Source organism: Capsicum annuum, chromosome 11 (genome assembly GCF_002878395.1).
Source record: "Capsicum annuum cultivar UCD-10X-F1 chromosome 11, UCD10Xv1.1, whole genome shotgun sequence".
Classification (NCBI taxonomy): Eukaryota; Viridiplantae; Streptophyta; class Magnoliopsida; order Solanales; family Solanaceae; genus Capsicum; species Capsicum annuum.
In genome coordinates, this window is record NC_061121.1 from 2,288,780 (window position 1) to 2,304,000 (window position 15,221).

At 30.5% G+C, this 15,221-nt stretch overlaps 1 protein-coding gene across 1 annotated transcript; it reads left to right on the plus strand.

Annotated features, from left to right (window-relative positions):
* The first annotated feature begins 11,170 nt into the window (after window positions 1–11,170).
* Window positions 11,171–13,313, plus strand: LOC107846900 (adenylate isopentenyltransferase). The gene has a single exon (XM_016691173.2). It carries the CDS (start codon window positions 11,878–11,880, stop codon window positions 13,159–13,161), a length of 1,284 nt encoding a protein of 427 aa, XP_016546659.2. The 5' UTR covers window positions 11,171–11,877; the 3' UTR covers window positions 13,162–13,313.
* The last annotated feature ends 1,908 nt before the right edge of the window (window positions 13,314–15,221 follow it).

Here is a 15,221-nt window from a genome sequence, read left to right on the forward strand (position 1 = left end):
AATCTTGTTAAGTAGTGAAACCTCTACTACATTGTCAATCTATTGTAATGTAGATTAGGCTTTCTGTCTAAATACCCAACGAACAGTATCAAGTTTTGTTATAAAGCATGGAAACTCACTAGTTTCTTGAAAATCTAAAAAGCAAAATGTGGTGATCAGAAGCTCAGCAGAAGCTAAGTACAGAAGTATGGCAAATACAGTCTCAGAAGTTGTATGGATAACAACTTTGTTAAAAGAATTGAATAATGAGGTTGCTACACCTGTGGTTGTATATAGTGATAGCAAAGTTGCATTACAAATAGCAGCAAATTCGGTGTTCCATGAGAGAACTAAACACGTTGAAATTGACTGTCATTTTATTAGACAAAAAGTTCAAAAGAAGCTGATCAAAACAGTACATATTGGTTCAAGAGATCAATTAGCAGATGTGTTGACTAAAGGATTGACAAGATGTCAACATGAATACCTAGTGAACAAGCTTGGTATGCTGAACATTTTCATACCTACCAGCTTGAGGGGGAGTGATGAAATAGGCATAACTTGACTATGAACACATGAAGTAGTCAGCTGGATTAGATATTTTTAGCTATGCAGTAAATAGAATTAGTTAGCCATGTGTAAAACTTAGTTACAAATATTTTGTAGATGACAGTTGTATACAGAGTAGTATAAATATACTGTGATAAGGACAAAAGCAGTTATCAATTCATTTTTCTTCCATCATCAATCAATAACATCTTTTCTATTCTTCCTGTTTCTTCTTAGCTCAAGCTCAACATCAATGGCCATCAATGACAGTTGAGCTTCTAATATACAAATTCTATCAGAGCTAATTTTTTACTAGACATCTGTCAGAAATTCAGATATTTTAATAGTCCCTAGACTAGTTATACCTACTACGTGGTTGATATGATATACATCTTCATTGATTAAAAAAAAAAGTTTAAAAAATAGCATTTAATTGTCCAACATGTTGAAAATCTTTCGTATAAATATCATTTATACATTAATGGGAAACAATTTGCTTTTCTTAGTATTTGTATGATCAATTCATCTAAAAGCGTATGACGACCAAATTGATCTATCAAACACTTTAAATGGTGTTAGAATTGGTCCAAAAGGTTTTCAAATTAGATATCAAGGTATGTAAGACACTACAAGAAAAGAAATAAGAAATTAGCGACAGACAAAATTCAAAGCTAAACAACAAAACTTCCATGCTAATTCATTTAGCTATCAGTGGCGAGCCAGCATGTTAACTAATAAGGGGGTTCAAAATTGAAAAATATGAACAAAAGAACTAGTCAAAGGAGGTTCAACGTATGTTATATATTGATGAAAAATAATTTTAATCTTGTATAAATAGTATAATTTTTCATCGAAGGGGTTCGGATAAACCCCCTCACTATTAGCTAGCTCCGCCTCTTTTAGCTATAGATTAGCGACAGGGGCGGCTCAAGCATATTGGAGGCATAACGCCAAATTAAAATCGGAGGCCTCACATTAAAAATAAAAAATTATATTTTCTTATTTAAAATCTATTTTTCTATCTTTTTGGGATGCAAAGTCGTTAATAATTTTTTAATAATCGATCTCTTCGAACAATTCATTTTCAATTGATAATATAGGCAATTTACTTAATCTTTCTTGAGATATTGTTGATCTTAAATAAGATTTTATAATTTTTAATTTTGGAAAAGCTTCTTTCCGCCGAAACGATTGTTACAAAAATTGTTAATATTATTCTATAAGCAATATAAACATTTAGAAACGAATCAAGTTTTTAAATTTGATTGAGTTTCTCGATTAGAGTATTATTCCATATATTTCAACTTATGCCATTTTTTTCACATTTCCGTTATCAAATTATCGATTTTTCTTTTTCTTTTAAGTTTTGAATGACCAAATTCATACTTTTTAGTTAGCATTTTAAGATCCTAACAAATATTCTAAATATTAGCTACAATATTAATTAAAAAAATAAATATAAAAAATTTAGAATAATATTACCCGATTTAAGAAATATGAAGATTTAATTTCAAAATATCTTTTGGATACTCTTTTCAAGTTAAAATTATCAAAATCTTAAGCCTTTGAATTGTTCAACTATGAACTCTTGAACTTAAGAGGAATAAAGTAAGAAAGAATAGAGAGAGTGAGAAATAAAAATTAAGAAAGAGATAAAAAAAAATGATAACCTAAAAAACAAAAAATAAGACTAACGTTCTTTTTTTCCATAGAAAATGTAAAATGTGGGTCATAAATGTGTAGGCGGCAACTTTTTTTTCAAAAAAAACTACTTTAATAATTATAAGAAAATGGGGCCCCAAATTTGGGGCTAAGGCAAGGACCTTTTTTGTTAAGCTGTCGAGCCGGCCCTGATTAACGATGAATTATAAGAATATCTGATTAGCTATGACCTATGCAGCGATTGATTAACTAGGATTTGTCAATAAATTTTGTAGCTAATTTCATGTTTTCTAGTAGTAAGAGATTACAAATTCAATGTCCAATAATTGTTTTAAAATATTTAGATTTCACAAGTAACTTTTTGTGCCAACATTATTACTCCCTCAGTCCTAAATTACCTGTCTTAAACTTTTTAATTTGATGTCCCATTTTACTTGTCTTTTTTCATTAATCAAGACAAGATATTTTTTTTTTTTTCATATTTTACCCTTTGCATTAATTATTTTTTCTTCAAATTAAATTTTAAATATTATTTAATAGGGGTATTATGATAAATTAGGCATGTTATTAATTATTTTTTTAATTAATATGTCATTTTAATTTATGATGGATAATTTGAGATGGGGGAATACAAGATAATTCAGCAAAGAAAATTGAGAAGAAAAAACTGTGACTGCCTAAGTATGAAAGTGTCTTTTAATTCTAAGTATGAGCATGCGTCAGTTGATGACTTGATGTGGTAGACTTTTGTATGGCTAAATAGTCAAAACAAAATCCTAAAGGACCCCATCTTCAATGATTTTTTAGTGAATTAATTATATGATTAATCAATCGCAAAAAAAAAATTTATGCACACTCGATGTTTGTTTTCTTCAAACATTTAATATATGAAACTTATTGGTCTGATCGAATCGAGGATTCGTAGATAGCCTAGTATGAGTGGTTTTAGAGTATGCGCTCCATTAAAGAGGACTTTATTCAAATGACTTAATCTCGAGATCTTTGTTTAAGCATGGGAAAACGGCCTTTGCTATTCCGTGACAATTCCCTTTGACAGAGGCGAAATCAGGATTTCAAGTAAGGGGGTTCAATATTCAAAGAAAACTAAGTCGAGGGGGATTCAACACCTACTATAACTACATAAAAATAATTTTAATCATATATAAATAATATATTTTTTCATCGGAGGAGGTTCAGACGAACCCCCTAAAGAGGGCTGGCTCTGCCTCTGCCCTTTGAGGTAAGATGTCTCTCTCATTCTCTCTCTGTCTCTATCATACATATACATACATACAAACATATTTCCACGACTTGCTGGGTTGGATGGCCAGGTTAGCACTCTTCGTCATCTTTGTACCCCAAACAAATGCGCTGCCTATCCCGGGCTAACAATCTTTGTACCCCAAACAAATGCGCCGCTGCCTATCCAGGGCTAACAATCTTTGTACCCCAAACAAATGCGCTGCCTATCCAGGGCTAACAATCTTTGTACCCCAAACAAATGCGCTGCTTATCCAGGGCTAACATTGTCTTCTCTACTCCTCTTTAGATCGTGCTTCATTATATTACTATACACGCATCATATCTGTCATTTAATCATGATTGATGTATTATTTTCAGATTAACTTATAATTGCTAAGATTGAATTATTTGATTGATATAGAGTCCGTTTGCATAAGATTAAAATCTGATCAAACCAGCTTTTAATCTCTATTTAAGTCTTTTTAGATGTTTGGTAAAATTCAAAAGTGCTCTAAAAAAGCTAAAAATTGATTAAAAAAAGCAAAAAGTGAGAAGCTCAGTACCCCCATCTTTTTTCTTTTTAGATTAATTTTTTTTTTTTAGATTTGATCAAAACATTTATTTTTTTATCTTTCATTTTTTTCTTCAATTCTAGCAATATCCTCAACTTGTAGCCCTATATATATATATATATATATATATATTTCTCTTTCTCTTTGCCACTTCTCTTCATCTTTCTCCTTTGTCTTCACTAAATTTATCATTACATCGGAGTTTTGCTCAAAAATTTTATTTTAGAACTAAAAATTATAAATAATTCATCCTTTTTTATGGTGTTAACAACTTTAAAGATATTTAAGTCATTCTAACAACAAAAAAGTGTGTAACATCACTTGTTTACCAAATACATCAATAACTTTTTTGCAGTTTTCAACACTTATATCCAAACACTTATCCACTTAATTTATAAACACTTATTTTAAGCTTTTAACCACTTAAACTGAAAAGCTATTTTTTTAAGTATAAATATCAATCCTTTTGAAAGTAATTACACTCTCTTCCACTTTTTAAATTACTTTACTCTCTCTGTATTAATATACATAACATAGCCGTTATATACAGAGCATTCTGTGTATATGTTGGAATTTTTATAATATATTTAGGGAGTTGAGATTTTTGTGATATTGAAAATATAAATTATGTATTTATATAATTTTTAATTTTTTTAATCTTATCCCAACGGGCTAATAAAAGTACAATTATTTTTCAAGTGTAATAATTCAAAGATAAGCTTTAAAAAGGGCCACAAGCCCACAACAATGAGCTAAAAAGTCATCCATGGGGTATGTTTCACTAAAACTTCTTTTTCCTTTTCTTCATTTTCTCTTCACTATTCGATATTTATAATGCAGTTCGATTAATTCACATTCACTTTGAGTAGAGCTTATTAGAGAGGAACATTTCTTATCAAGGGTTTCTTCAAATCTAAAACTCAAAAATGAGCTTATTAGGAGATAAATAACCTCATTCGTTGCACCATATTCACGGACGATTCATTAATTTTTAATTGTTTTCTTGTTTTTCTACTACTCATATCTTTCCCAATGAGCTCAATTCCAAAGTTCACATTAATTTACTAGTAACTTTGAAAGTGTATTCCTAAAAAGAAGAAATGGGATCAAGATCATCATGATCATTCTGATTATTATGAGAAAATCACTTTTACTTTTTTTCTTCACCCATTCCATGTTTGACCTTCACTTTTTATTTACAAAAATATTTTTAAGAGAAATTCCAATTTAAAGTGGTGTAAAATGTAAAACAATATGGCCAGTCTAGCTGACCAAAAATATATTTTGATCATGTTCATGAATGGAAATTTAAGAAAGATGCACATTATTATGGGAAAATTATATATTGTATATACCTTACTTTGTATAATTGGCTAGAAAATTAATAAGAAAAATGCAAATTTGTGATAAAACCCTCTATCGAGACGCCTTCAAAAATAATATTCCTTCTATTTAAAAAAGAATGAACTACTTTGAATTGACACAAAATTTAAAAAAATAAAGAAGATTTTTGAATCTTGTAACCTTAAATTAAAGTTGTGTCAAATGTATCAAAATGCCCTTTAATCTTATGGTCCTAAACATGTCATCTGAAAAGTTGAAATTAAAGTATTGTCAAAAAAGAACATGAGTCATTCTTTTGTGGGACTAAAAAGAAAAATAGGTCATTCTTTTTTAAACGAAAGAAGTATTTGATTTCAAACGAGTCAATTTCCGACGCTTCCCTAATATTAACTAAAGAGATTTAAAATATAAAGACGTCAACGTCAACATACGAAAAAATCAAGAAAATTTAATATTTATTTTATATATAATTAAATAACTTCTTAATGTTCGACCCTCGTTTCCAATACTTAAGTCATTTCTCATACTTAAGAATGACCTACTTTTCGTTTTTAATCATTTAAAAAGGAATGACCTTTTTTCTTTTTTATAATATTTTAATTTTAACTTTCGACGTGGCATGTTCAGGACCACAAGATTAAAGAGTATTTTAGTACATTTGACACTACTTTAATTTAAAGCTACAAGATTCAAAAGACTTCTTTATTTTCTTAAATTTTATGTTAAGTCATAGTAGATCATTCTTTTTAAAATGAAGGGAGTAACATTTTTTTCAATGATCAATTTTATTAAGTGCTCAATAAAATAATTAAAATGTACGCAAGCTGATTATACCGTCATAAAAAAAAATTGTCAAAGGAATAAAGTTGATTAATAGAAAATCTTGAAAAAGAGAATATGGGCATGCAAAAGGTCAAGTCTTAAGAAAAACAATTCAATAGCACGTGTGGGTGTGGATTGGGTGTATTAACAATTAATTCAATCACTTTCTATCTTTATTCCATACTTATTGATGATCATATAATGTCATAAAGAGTGTTATGGTAATTGATTAGTGTAATGGTTCAGATCTAACTGTCAAGGTATTATTTGTTTTGATAATTTTTAGGGACTCATGTTTATGTAATTAACAATTGAATTCTTTATCGCACTTCATTTTGAATGGTAATAAATAAAATCGACCGAAGAAAGTATAGTTCATTTTCAATATTTCCTTAGTGACGGTCATCTTCATTTTCTTTTAAGGGTACATTTAGGTAAAAACGATAATAACATTATCTAATATAATTTACGATTGAAGTATGAAAAGAATGATATGTATGCTTTATCCGATAGGTACATTTAGATAACTAGTATGTGTAAATAGGCTCAAACTAGCTTTAGACTTCATGCTGCAGCAGCATATGTTGACATGAGTGTTACAACGTTTTTTTTTTCGCGATTTTGATGTTTAGCTATGAAATTTATTTGTATCACGATCAGAGGTAGAGGCAGAGCCAGATTAATAATAGAGGGTTCGTTCGAGCCTCCTTTGATAAAAAAAAAATATATTATTAATTGATGATTAAAATAATTTTTATGTATATACAGTGACGGACCCAGAATTTAAGGATAGTGGATGTTTAAAAATTTAAAATTTTGGAAAAAATAAAAATGCACCTCAATGAGGTTTGAACCTAGGGCCTACCTTCTAACGGAGAACATTAAAGTCAACCTAAATATCAATGCACCCCCAACCAGCTTTTTGTTTAGTGGGTGCTTTTATATATTATATATCTGTTATCGTATATTTTTTATGTAATTTTACCTATTTTGCGTTGAGTTTAGTGGGTGCCGGAGCACCCCCCACGAATGAATGTAGGTCCGCCCCTGTGTATATATCGTAGATATTGAACCCATCCTCCCTCTAGTGAGTTTTTCTTCAGATTTTGAATTCCTTCAGCAGAAATTCTGACTCCGCCTCTGATCACGACTCATGAGTCAATCTTAGGCGGGCGCTCCTCCAAGGTGCGAAGGAGGTTATTATCAACCTCAGCGATATTGGACCTTTTCAATTGTCCATCGATCTATTTAAACTTGTGCCAGTGAAAATTGCTTCCAATGATCAGAAAAATCAAGAATACAAAAAATATAGACGATCTGGATATTTTCTTGTCCCTCTAGAGAATAAAGAGATCGAACCTTCCTCTATCGGAGGAAATTAAAAAGAGAATTGCATATTCATAGAGATGTTCGTTTCGTAGATTCTTTGAGCATGAAAGGTATTGCGCTAAGACCTCCTTAATATCATCAAAGCATTCTATTATTCACATCAAATTAAAATAAAATCGCCTTTTAATATACCACAAAGGGTGTTTAATAATAATCAAAAGCTAATATAAATATTCTTAACAAGAAATTTAATTACCGACAGATGAGATAAAGGATACCTAAGTCGTCTACCAAAAAATCAAACACAAAATTAATTTTTATGAAGAATATGATGATATTTAATTTTCAAACGTTTGAATATTGAAGAAATATCCACCAAACATCTACTCTTGTAGTAGCTAATTGATTGGGATTGGAATTCCATTCCAAGGTCATTTTCTCTCTTTTGGGTAAAAATATTTTCCCTAAAAAGTATTCCTTCCGTCATAATTTATGTGTCACGTTTTAATTTTTCAGAGTCAAGCAGTATAGTTTGACATAAATTTGGACACAAAATTTTTAGTTTTTTGTAATAAATTTATATAGTTGAAAACTACGTAAACAATATTACAAGTCACAATCATTGACAATTCAAAATATTTTAAAAATAAATGAAAAAATTATGGTTAAAGATAAGAATAGTTTGACATAAATTTAGACACGGAATCTTTAAGTTTTTTTTAAAATGAAATTTATTTATTTAAAAATTAGTAAAAGTACTATAAGTCACAATTATTGATAATTTAAAATATTTAAAAAATACATGAAAAATTACGATTAAAGATAAATGTATTTAAACTTCAAAATTTTTAAAACAACGTATTGAGACAGAGGGAGTAATTTTTTCTTCACCCAACACCACAATATGACTTATTTCCTCTCTCCCAATGCTCAATCCCTCCGTAGGAGTTAAAAAAAAAAATAGTCTTGCTTGTAGAAAATTGAATCAATGGCAATTTGCAATAATATGTATTTCAATTCCCTAGTCATACAATGAGCATGTGACAATTATTAATCTTGGAGAAATGGTTTTTTTTTCGGTGTCCGGTATTTGCATTGGAACCCCAACTAATACGGATCGCACGTTGCAGGGCCCATTAAGGTGGCAGCGCGCCCAACAGAATTTTCTTCATACTCAGGGTCGAAAACTCAATCTCTAGTTAAGGGTGGAGCAACTTCATCCGCTGCACCACAACCCATATTGGTTGAAGAAATGGTTTCTCTCTCTTTATAAATTATTTTTTCAGTTTTACATTTTTTTCATGAGAGATCTTCATTATTTTTGAATAATGTATAAAAATATTAAAAAGCTATTTTCTTCTATTCAAATTATAAAAGGATAAGAGATTTCATTTCCTGCGTTCTTTATGGTGATCCAACTTTCCACTTTTTCGATTTACCTAATAAAATTGAAATTAGTGACGGATACTTTCTATCTAGTAATAAATCGTCACTAATCCTGTGCAATAGCAATGAATTAGTGACAAATTATTAAAAAAAAAAAATTATTAGCGATAGATTATTTAGCGAGGGTGAGAGAGATATGATAGTTGAAATTTTTAGACTCGATTAATTCAAATTCACATTCAAAATTATGGCTAATAGAAATAGTAAGTCTTTAGTTCGATTATTATTAATATTTAAATTAAATATATTAGGAGAATTTTGGTCTATCGAGCTGTCCTAAATAGAGTTGTTAATATGGGTCGGTTCAGCCCATCGAGGCTAGCCCACGTGGGCTTTGAGTTTGATGGGCCAGGCCGGGCTAGTCCATCAAAATGATGGGCCAAAAAACACCTCTGTGGGCTTCGGGCCTCATGGGCCAGCCTATTTTTTTTAAAAAAATATTTTATAATTTAATTTTAGAATGTTAATAAACATAAATATTACCAGACAATATTACATAGTGTTAATACTTGTTAATCAAATCTCCAACACTCCAAAAGAATACTCCTAATAGCGAAATTAAATAACTTTTGACATAATATCCTTTAAACCAAATAAAAATACTAATAAGCAATCTAAATAGTTTTATGTATTTGACTTACGGGCTAGCCCACGAGCTATCCCAACCAACATTGTTCAAACTTCATGGGCCACAGGTTTATTCAAACCGGAGTAAAAAGTCTTGTTCTTAGATAGATTGCAAAAACTGAAACCTAACTTCATCAAATTACAGGTCAGATCAGATGGTCCAACGAATCTGGCCATATTGACTGCTCTAGCCCCGAATAATAAGTTGTTACGTGGCACACCTTTTTAACTACCTAAACAATACATCACGCGTCTATCATAGTATTAAATTTGACAAGATGTGTATTTATGGATGCAAATTGACACTACTAATTTATGACAGAAATTCAAATAAATTTTAAACATCATAAAAACAAAAGCATAAATTTCAATAACCCTCAAATATATATATATAAAAAAAAATCGAGAATATTACGGAAAAAAAAAAAGTAACTTGTTGATGCTTTACCTAATTATTAAAAGTCAAAGATTAAATAAATAGCATAGTGAGTAAAAATATTTAACTCTTATCAACATGGGTTGTGGTGCAGTGGATGAGACTGCGCTACCCTTAACCAGAGGTCGAGAGTTCGACCCTAGATATGGAGAAAACTCTGTTTGGAGCGTTGCCATCTTAATGGGCCCTACAACGCGCGATTCGAACTAGTCAGGGCTCTAATATGGACACTGAATGAAAAACCAAAAAAAAAAAAATCTAACTCATGTAACAAGAAATTGTTGGAAACATGACCTTAAATTGAATCAAATAGACCTACAAAGGTTGTGGTCGAGTGGTAAATGTTTTTTTCCTTAATCAAAAATCTTGAATTTGAGTTGTTCTGAGTACAGAGTCGCCTTTATTAGGGAGCGTTTTACCTCTTAATATGAAACTTTGAGTCAGTTAATAACTTACAAAATGATCATCTATACACCTCTAAAAATTTTATGTCACACCAATATGAATGTTCAAGACATATGTTCACAAGACATAAGGACGATGAGTTAAGTCATCACTCAATGTATTTTTTACGATATTAAATTTATTATATTCAAAGAATAATATAATAAAATTATACTTATCATTTATTATAATCTTAATGTGTATGTCAAGTTAATAGTAGATAAATATTATTTAACGAAGGGAGTAACAATTTTTGCCTATCTTTATTATTTCATTTAATATCTTTAATCTTCCATCATACAAATATAACATGCCTAATTTTTGTCATTGGCCTCATTAAACCAACACTGTAATTAATGAATATTGACTCCTTACCTGTATGCTCTTTTAAGTAAGGCATATATATAATATCTATTTAAACATTTTAATTTGGTAGTAATTACAACTAAACACTTTAACTTCAATAATGCATATTTAAATATTTTAATTCATTTTTATTATGTCAGTTAAATATTCAAACTTACAAAATTATTATCTAAATACCTTTTAAATTTATCTATCACGTCAGTATCGAGTGTTTACTGGACACAATATAGGTGTGTTAAGTTACCTAAATTGCATTTTAAAGTTCTAAGGATATAGTTCTGGTCTTTTGGATGAGGCGTCTACATTATTCTAAACTCTAAAGTCAAATTTTGTTTTCACTATGGTCTTCTTTTTCACTTCTTTTTTTCCTTTTAATTCAAAAAGTAATACACTTATGTTACTACTACTCATTATAAATACACCATATGTTATAAATTGCTACCCAAACTAACATGAATCTTCCTTATTACAACTTCATCTTTCTCCTACATTCCCTCTTCATTTTCTCCCTGCAAAAAGAAAACAAAAAAAAAACAGACTCACCATTTCTTAAGTAATAAAATAACATCCACTATATATAGCACCAAAAAATAAAAAATAAAAAATAGATCATCTACTACTATATTATACACACACTATGTGAATTTATATATATATAGGAAAAAAAAACATAAAGCCAATGAACCAGTCAAGAATCTGATTTCTTCAAGAATATAACATATATATAGCAAGCTCCATCTTCATCCTCATCCAACACAAAATACAGTACTACCCCTCCCCCCCCCCCACCCACAACCCCAACCCACCACCACCCACCTCCATGTAGTGTTGTTCATGTGCTGAAATTTTTCAGAATACTGAACCAGCCAACCAAACAAACCCCTAGTCTTCTTGTCACTCCGTCCTTCGAGACATATTCATCTGTTGTCCATCGAGTCATGCTTTCTGTATGTTATTGTACATAATAATAATTAGTTGCATCAGTAGTAGCAGCTGGAGTAGTAGTATCCAACTCTTATTTCTTCTTATCTAAGCTCCACACGCATCATTATTTTCCTTATGAGAAGATTATTAGTCTCATTCGTATCGAATCCTCCTCATTGTCCTCATCTCCATTACTCCGAGAATCGTAATAACTTCAAATTCCTTCCAAATCCCAAATGTCCTCGTCTATATTCCTCGTACTCTTCAAAAATATCGTACACTATTTCTGGAAGAACCGAGATACATCCAACCAACATAGGTGTTCGTCTATATTGCTCGTACTCTTCAGAAATGTTGTCACACCCATTTCTTAGAGGACGCGAGACACATCATTCAACCAGCATAGGGTCATACTCTTCAAAAATGTTTTCACATTCATATCACATCTTCCGAAAAGACACCTTTCATGGAGGATCCCACAGGCAGCCGTCAAGTCGGAGTAACATAGCTATGGCAACAAGCATCACATCCTCAACGAAAAAAATCGTTGTAGTAATGGGAGCTACAGGTTCAGGAAAATCAAAACTCTCTATCGACCTCGCCACTCGTTATTTTCCAGCAGAAATCATCAACTCCGACAAAATCCAAGTTTCCAAAGGCCTTAATATTACCACCAACAAAATCCCATTGTCTGAACGCCGTGGCGTTGTGCATCATTTACTCGGGGAGTACTCCGGGCCCGAGTTAATTTCCCCTTTAGATTTCCGGTTCAATGCTGATACCAGAATCTCGGAGATAACTAATCGCGGGAAAATACCATTCGTTGTTGGAGGTTCAAATTCATTTATATATGCTCTGATATCAAACCGGTTCGAACCGGGTGTGGACTTTTTCGATAAGGTTCATCCTGTTCAATGTGTATTGTCGGAGCTTCGATATAATTGTTGCTTCGTTTGGATTGATGTTTCACGTCATGTTCTGCATGAGTACCTCGATAAACGTGTCGATGAAATGATGTGCTCAGGAATGTACGAAGAACTGGAAAAGTTCTTCGTACAGAACGGGTTCTCTGGTTCATGTACAAACCAGAGAACCGGGTTGAGAAAGGCAATAGGGGTACCAGAAATGGAAGGGTATTTTAGGAAATTAAAATTTTGTAAGACAGCACAAGAACAACGAAAGATATACGAGGAAGCTGTAAGAGAAATAAAGGAGAACACGTGGCAGTTGGCGGAGAAACAGGTGTGGAAGATCCAACGGTTGAGAGAAAGTGGGTGGGACCTACAAAGAATAGATGCCACGTCAGCATTCCGATCGGCAATGTCGCCGGAAAATGATGAGATTCCGGCGAGGGCAATTTGGGAAAATGAAGTTGTGTTACCAAGCATGAAGATTGTGAAACATTTTTTGTTGGAGTAGGTTTTCCAGCTAATTCCACCTCTTTAAAAATTTCTTATATCTCTCTCTTTTTTTTTTGTTATAAAAAGTTTTTGGAAAAAAATTCCCAAAAATTATTTTTTTTCTTTTTTAAATTTTATGGTGAGAAAAATAATATGAAATGAGGCTGACAAATTTTGGCGGTTTTTTTTTTTTTTTTTTTGGGAAAATTTGCTAACTTTGTTATATAAATATAAGAAAAAAATGAAAGAAAATCAAGAAAAACTGTCTTCTGTATTTCTTTTGTATATTTGTTGTGTTGTACTAATAGAAAAAGACTAGATAATGTTTGACAAATTCATATATACCTAAATACTAATACACTTGACTCAACTAGTCAAATTGTATCATATGCTATTTAATTTATTATTGTATCATGATATTATTCTTATCAAAAAATGTATCATAAGCTAATATTGACAAAGCTATGAAAGAGTTCAACATGTAAATAATTAAAACTTTTGTGAAAACTATAGTGAGGGGGACCAATGTACTTGTAAATTAATTTTTATTATGATATCCTTTTCTTGGACAATCAATTAAATTAAAAATTCATTTTAGATAATGTGTTGATCCAAAAAAAAATAGTATTATTTTAGTGATGTCATTTTGTTAGGTTGATTGTTTTTTTTTTTTTTTTTTTTTTTTTTTTTTGTAGTACATTCATATTTAATAGAAAAAATAGTATGATTCTAGATTCTTTACCTCATAAGATTGGCTAGACGGTTAGATTTGTACAAATAGTTATTTAAAGTTATCTTTTCAATATCTATAATGTAAAATTAGTCTTTCTATATTTTATTTTAACTGTTAAGACGCTCAAATCCTGTTCAAGACTTAAACATATATTGTTTTCTTTGATTTAATAGATAAATTTATTCTCTGTTTAAATGGTTAATATGATGAGTAAATTCCCAACGTGACGTATTCATAAAACGAGATAAAAGTTAATCTAAACTTGATTCAGTTCTATTAAAGATGAGAGCAAATCAAGCAACTCAATAGATAGAAAGGCAGAATAATAAATAATATTTACATCTACTTTAATTTTTACCAATTTCATGAAAATATTTGTCCTCACCTATCTATATACGAAGGTCTTTCATTTTGCTATTACTTTTTTTATTTATTAATAAAAAGTATATCATTTTCTAAGTTTCTCATTTCGGCTAATGTCATCAATAAGACTTTAACCTATATGAACTTTGTTATGTCATATAAAGCTCTTCATTTGATATTTCGTTTTTGTAATTTGCACTTGTTGGTCGACCCTCATTCATAGACGTTAATTATACCTACATAGAATTTAAACTCGATGAATAGAAATGTGTTTGGAAATTAAATAAAATGAGATATTATATGTTAGATATATAGTACATGTTTGCACGTTTATAACTATCCATTTTGATCTTTATGGTCCTATAGGGTAGATCCGTCACTGACTATCACCATAAAACCTCATTAAAAATTATAAATATGATCGCACCGTAAAATTTTCAGAGTTGGCTCAACATAATTCGGGTCATAACTCTAACAAGTACTTCTGTGAACCGAGCCAGAAACAATTAGACAAACTTGTCATAGCTCTTGGTATGTTACCCTAGTTGGCAATCGAACATGTATATTAAATTTAGAAAATCATTCAATGTTAATGAAGAAGCAAGTTGAAAAAAATATTCTTAATTAGGATTATGACATCAAAAGGCAGAATTAACTAGTGTTAATTAAATAGTTAAATTTGGGATCATCAAACATGCCAAGGCAAACAATAGTGGCATTCATGTAACCCCTATAGCTAAGTGAATCATAACACTCATATTAATTAAGCTTCTAAATATATCCTAGTAATAAATAATTAACCAACTATGAATTGAATTTGGACTAAAATTAGCAGCCATTCCCACCATTGAAATATTTATATTTTTAATGAAATATTTATAAGAAAATTATAAACACAAATACAAGAAACTTAAGGGGGTGATGGTGATGATGGGAGGTAGAATGGGAGATCCAAGAAGAATGGAAAGAGTGAAAGACAAAAA

Coding starts and splice junctions, on each gene's coding strand:
- LOC107846900 (XM_016691173.2), top strand. CDS start 11,878: ATGAGAAGATTATTAGTCTCATTCGTATCGAATCCTCCTCATTGTCCT.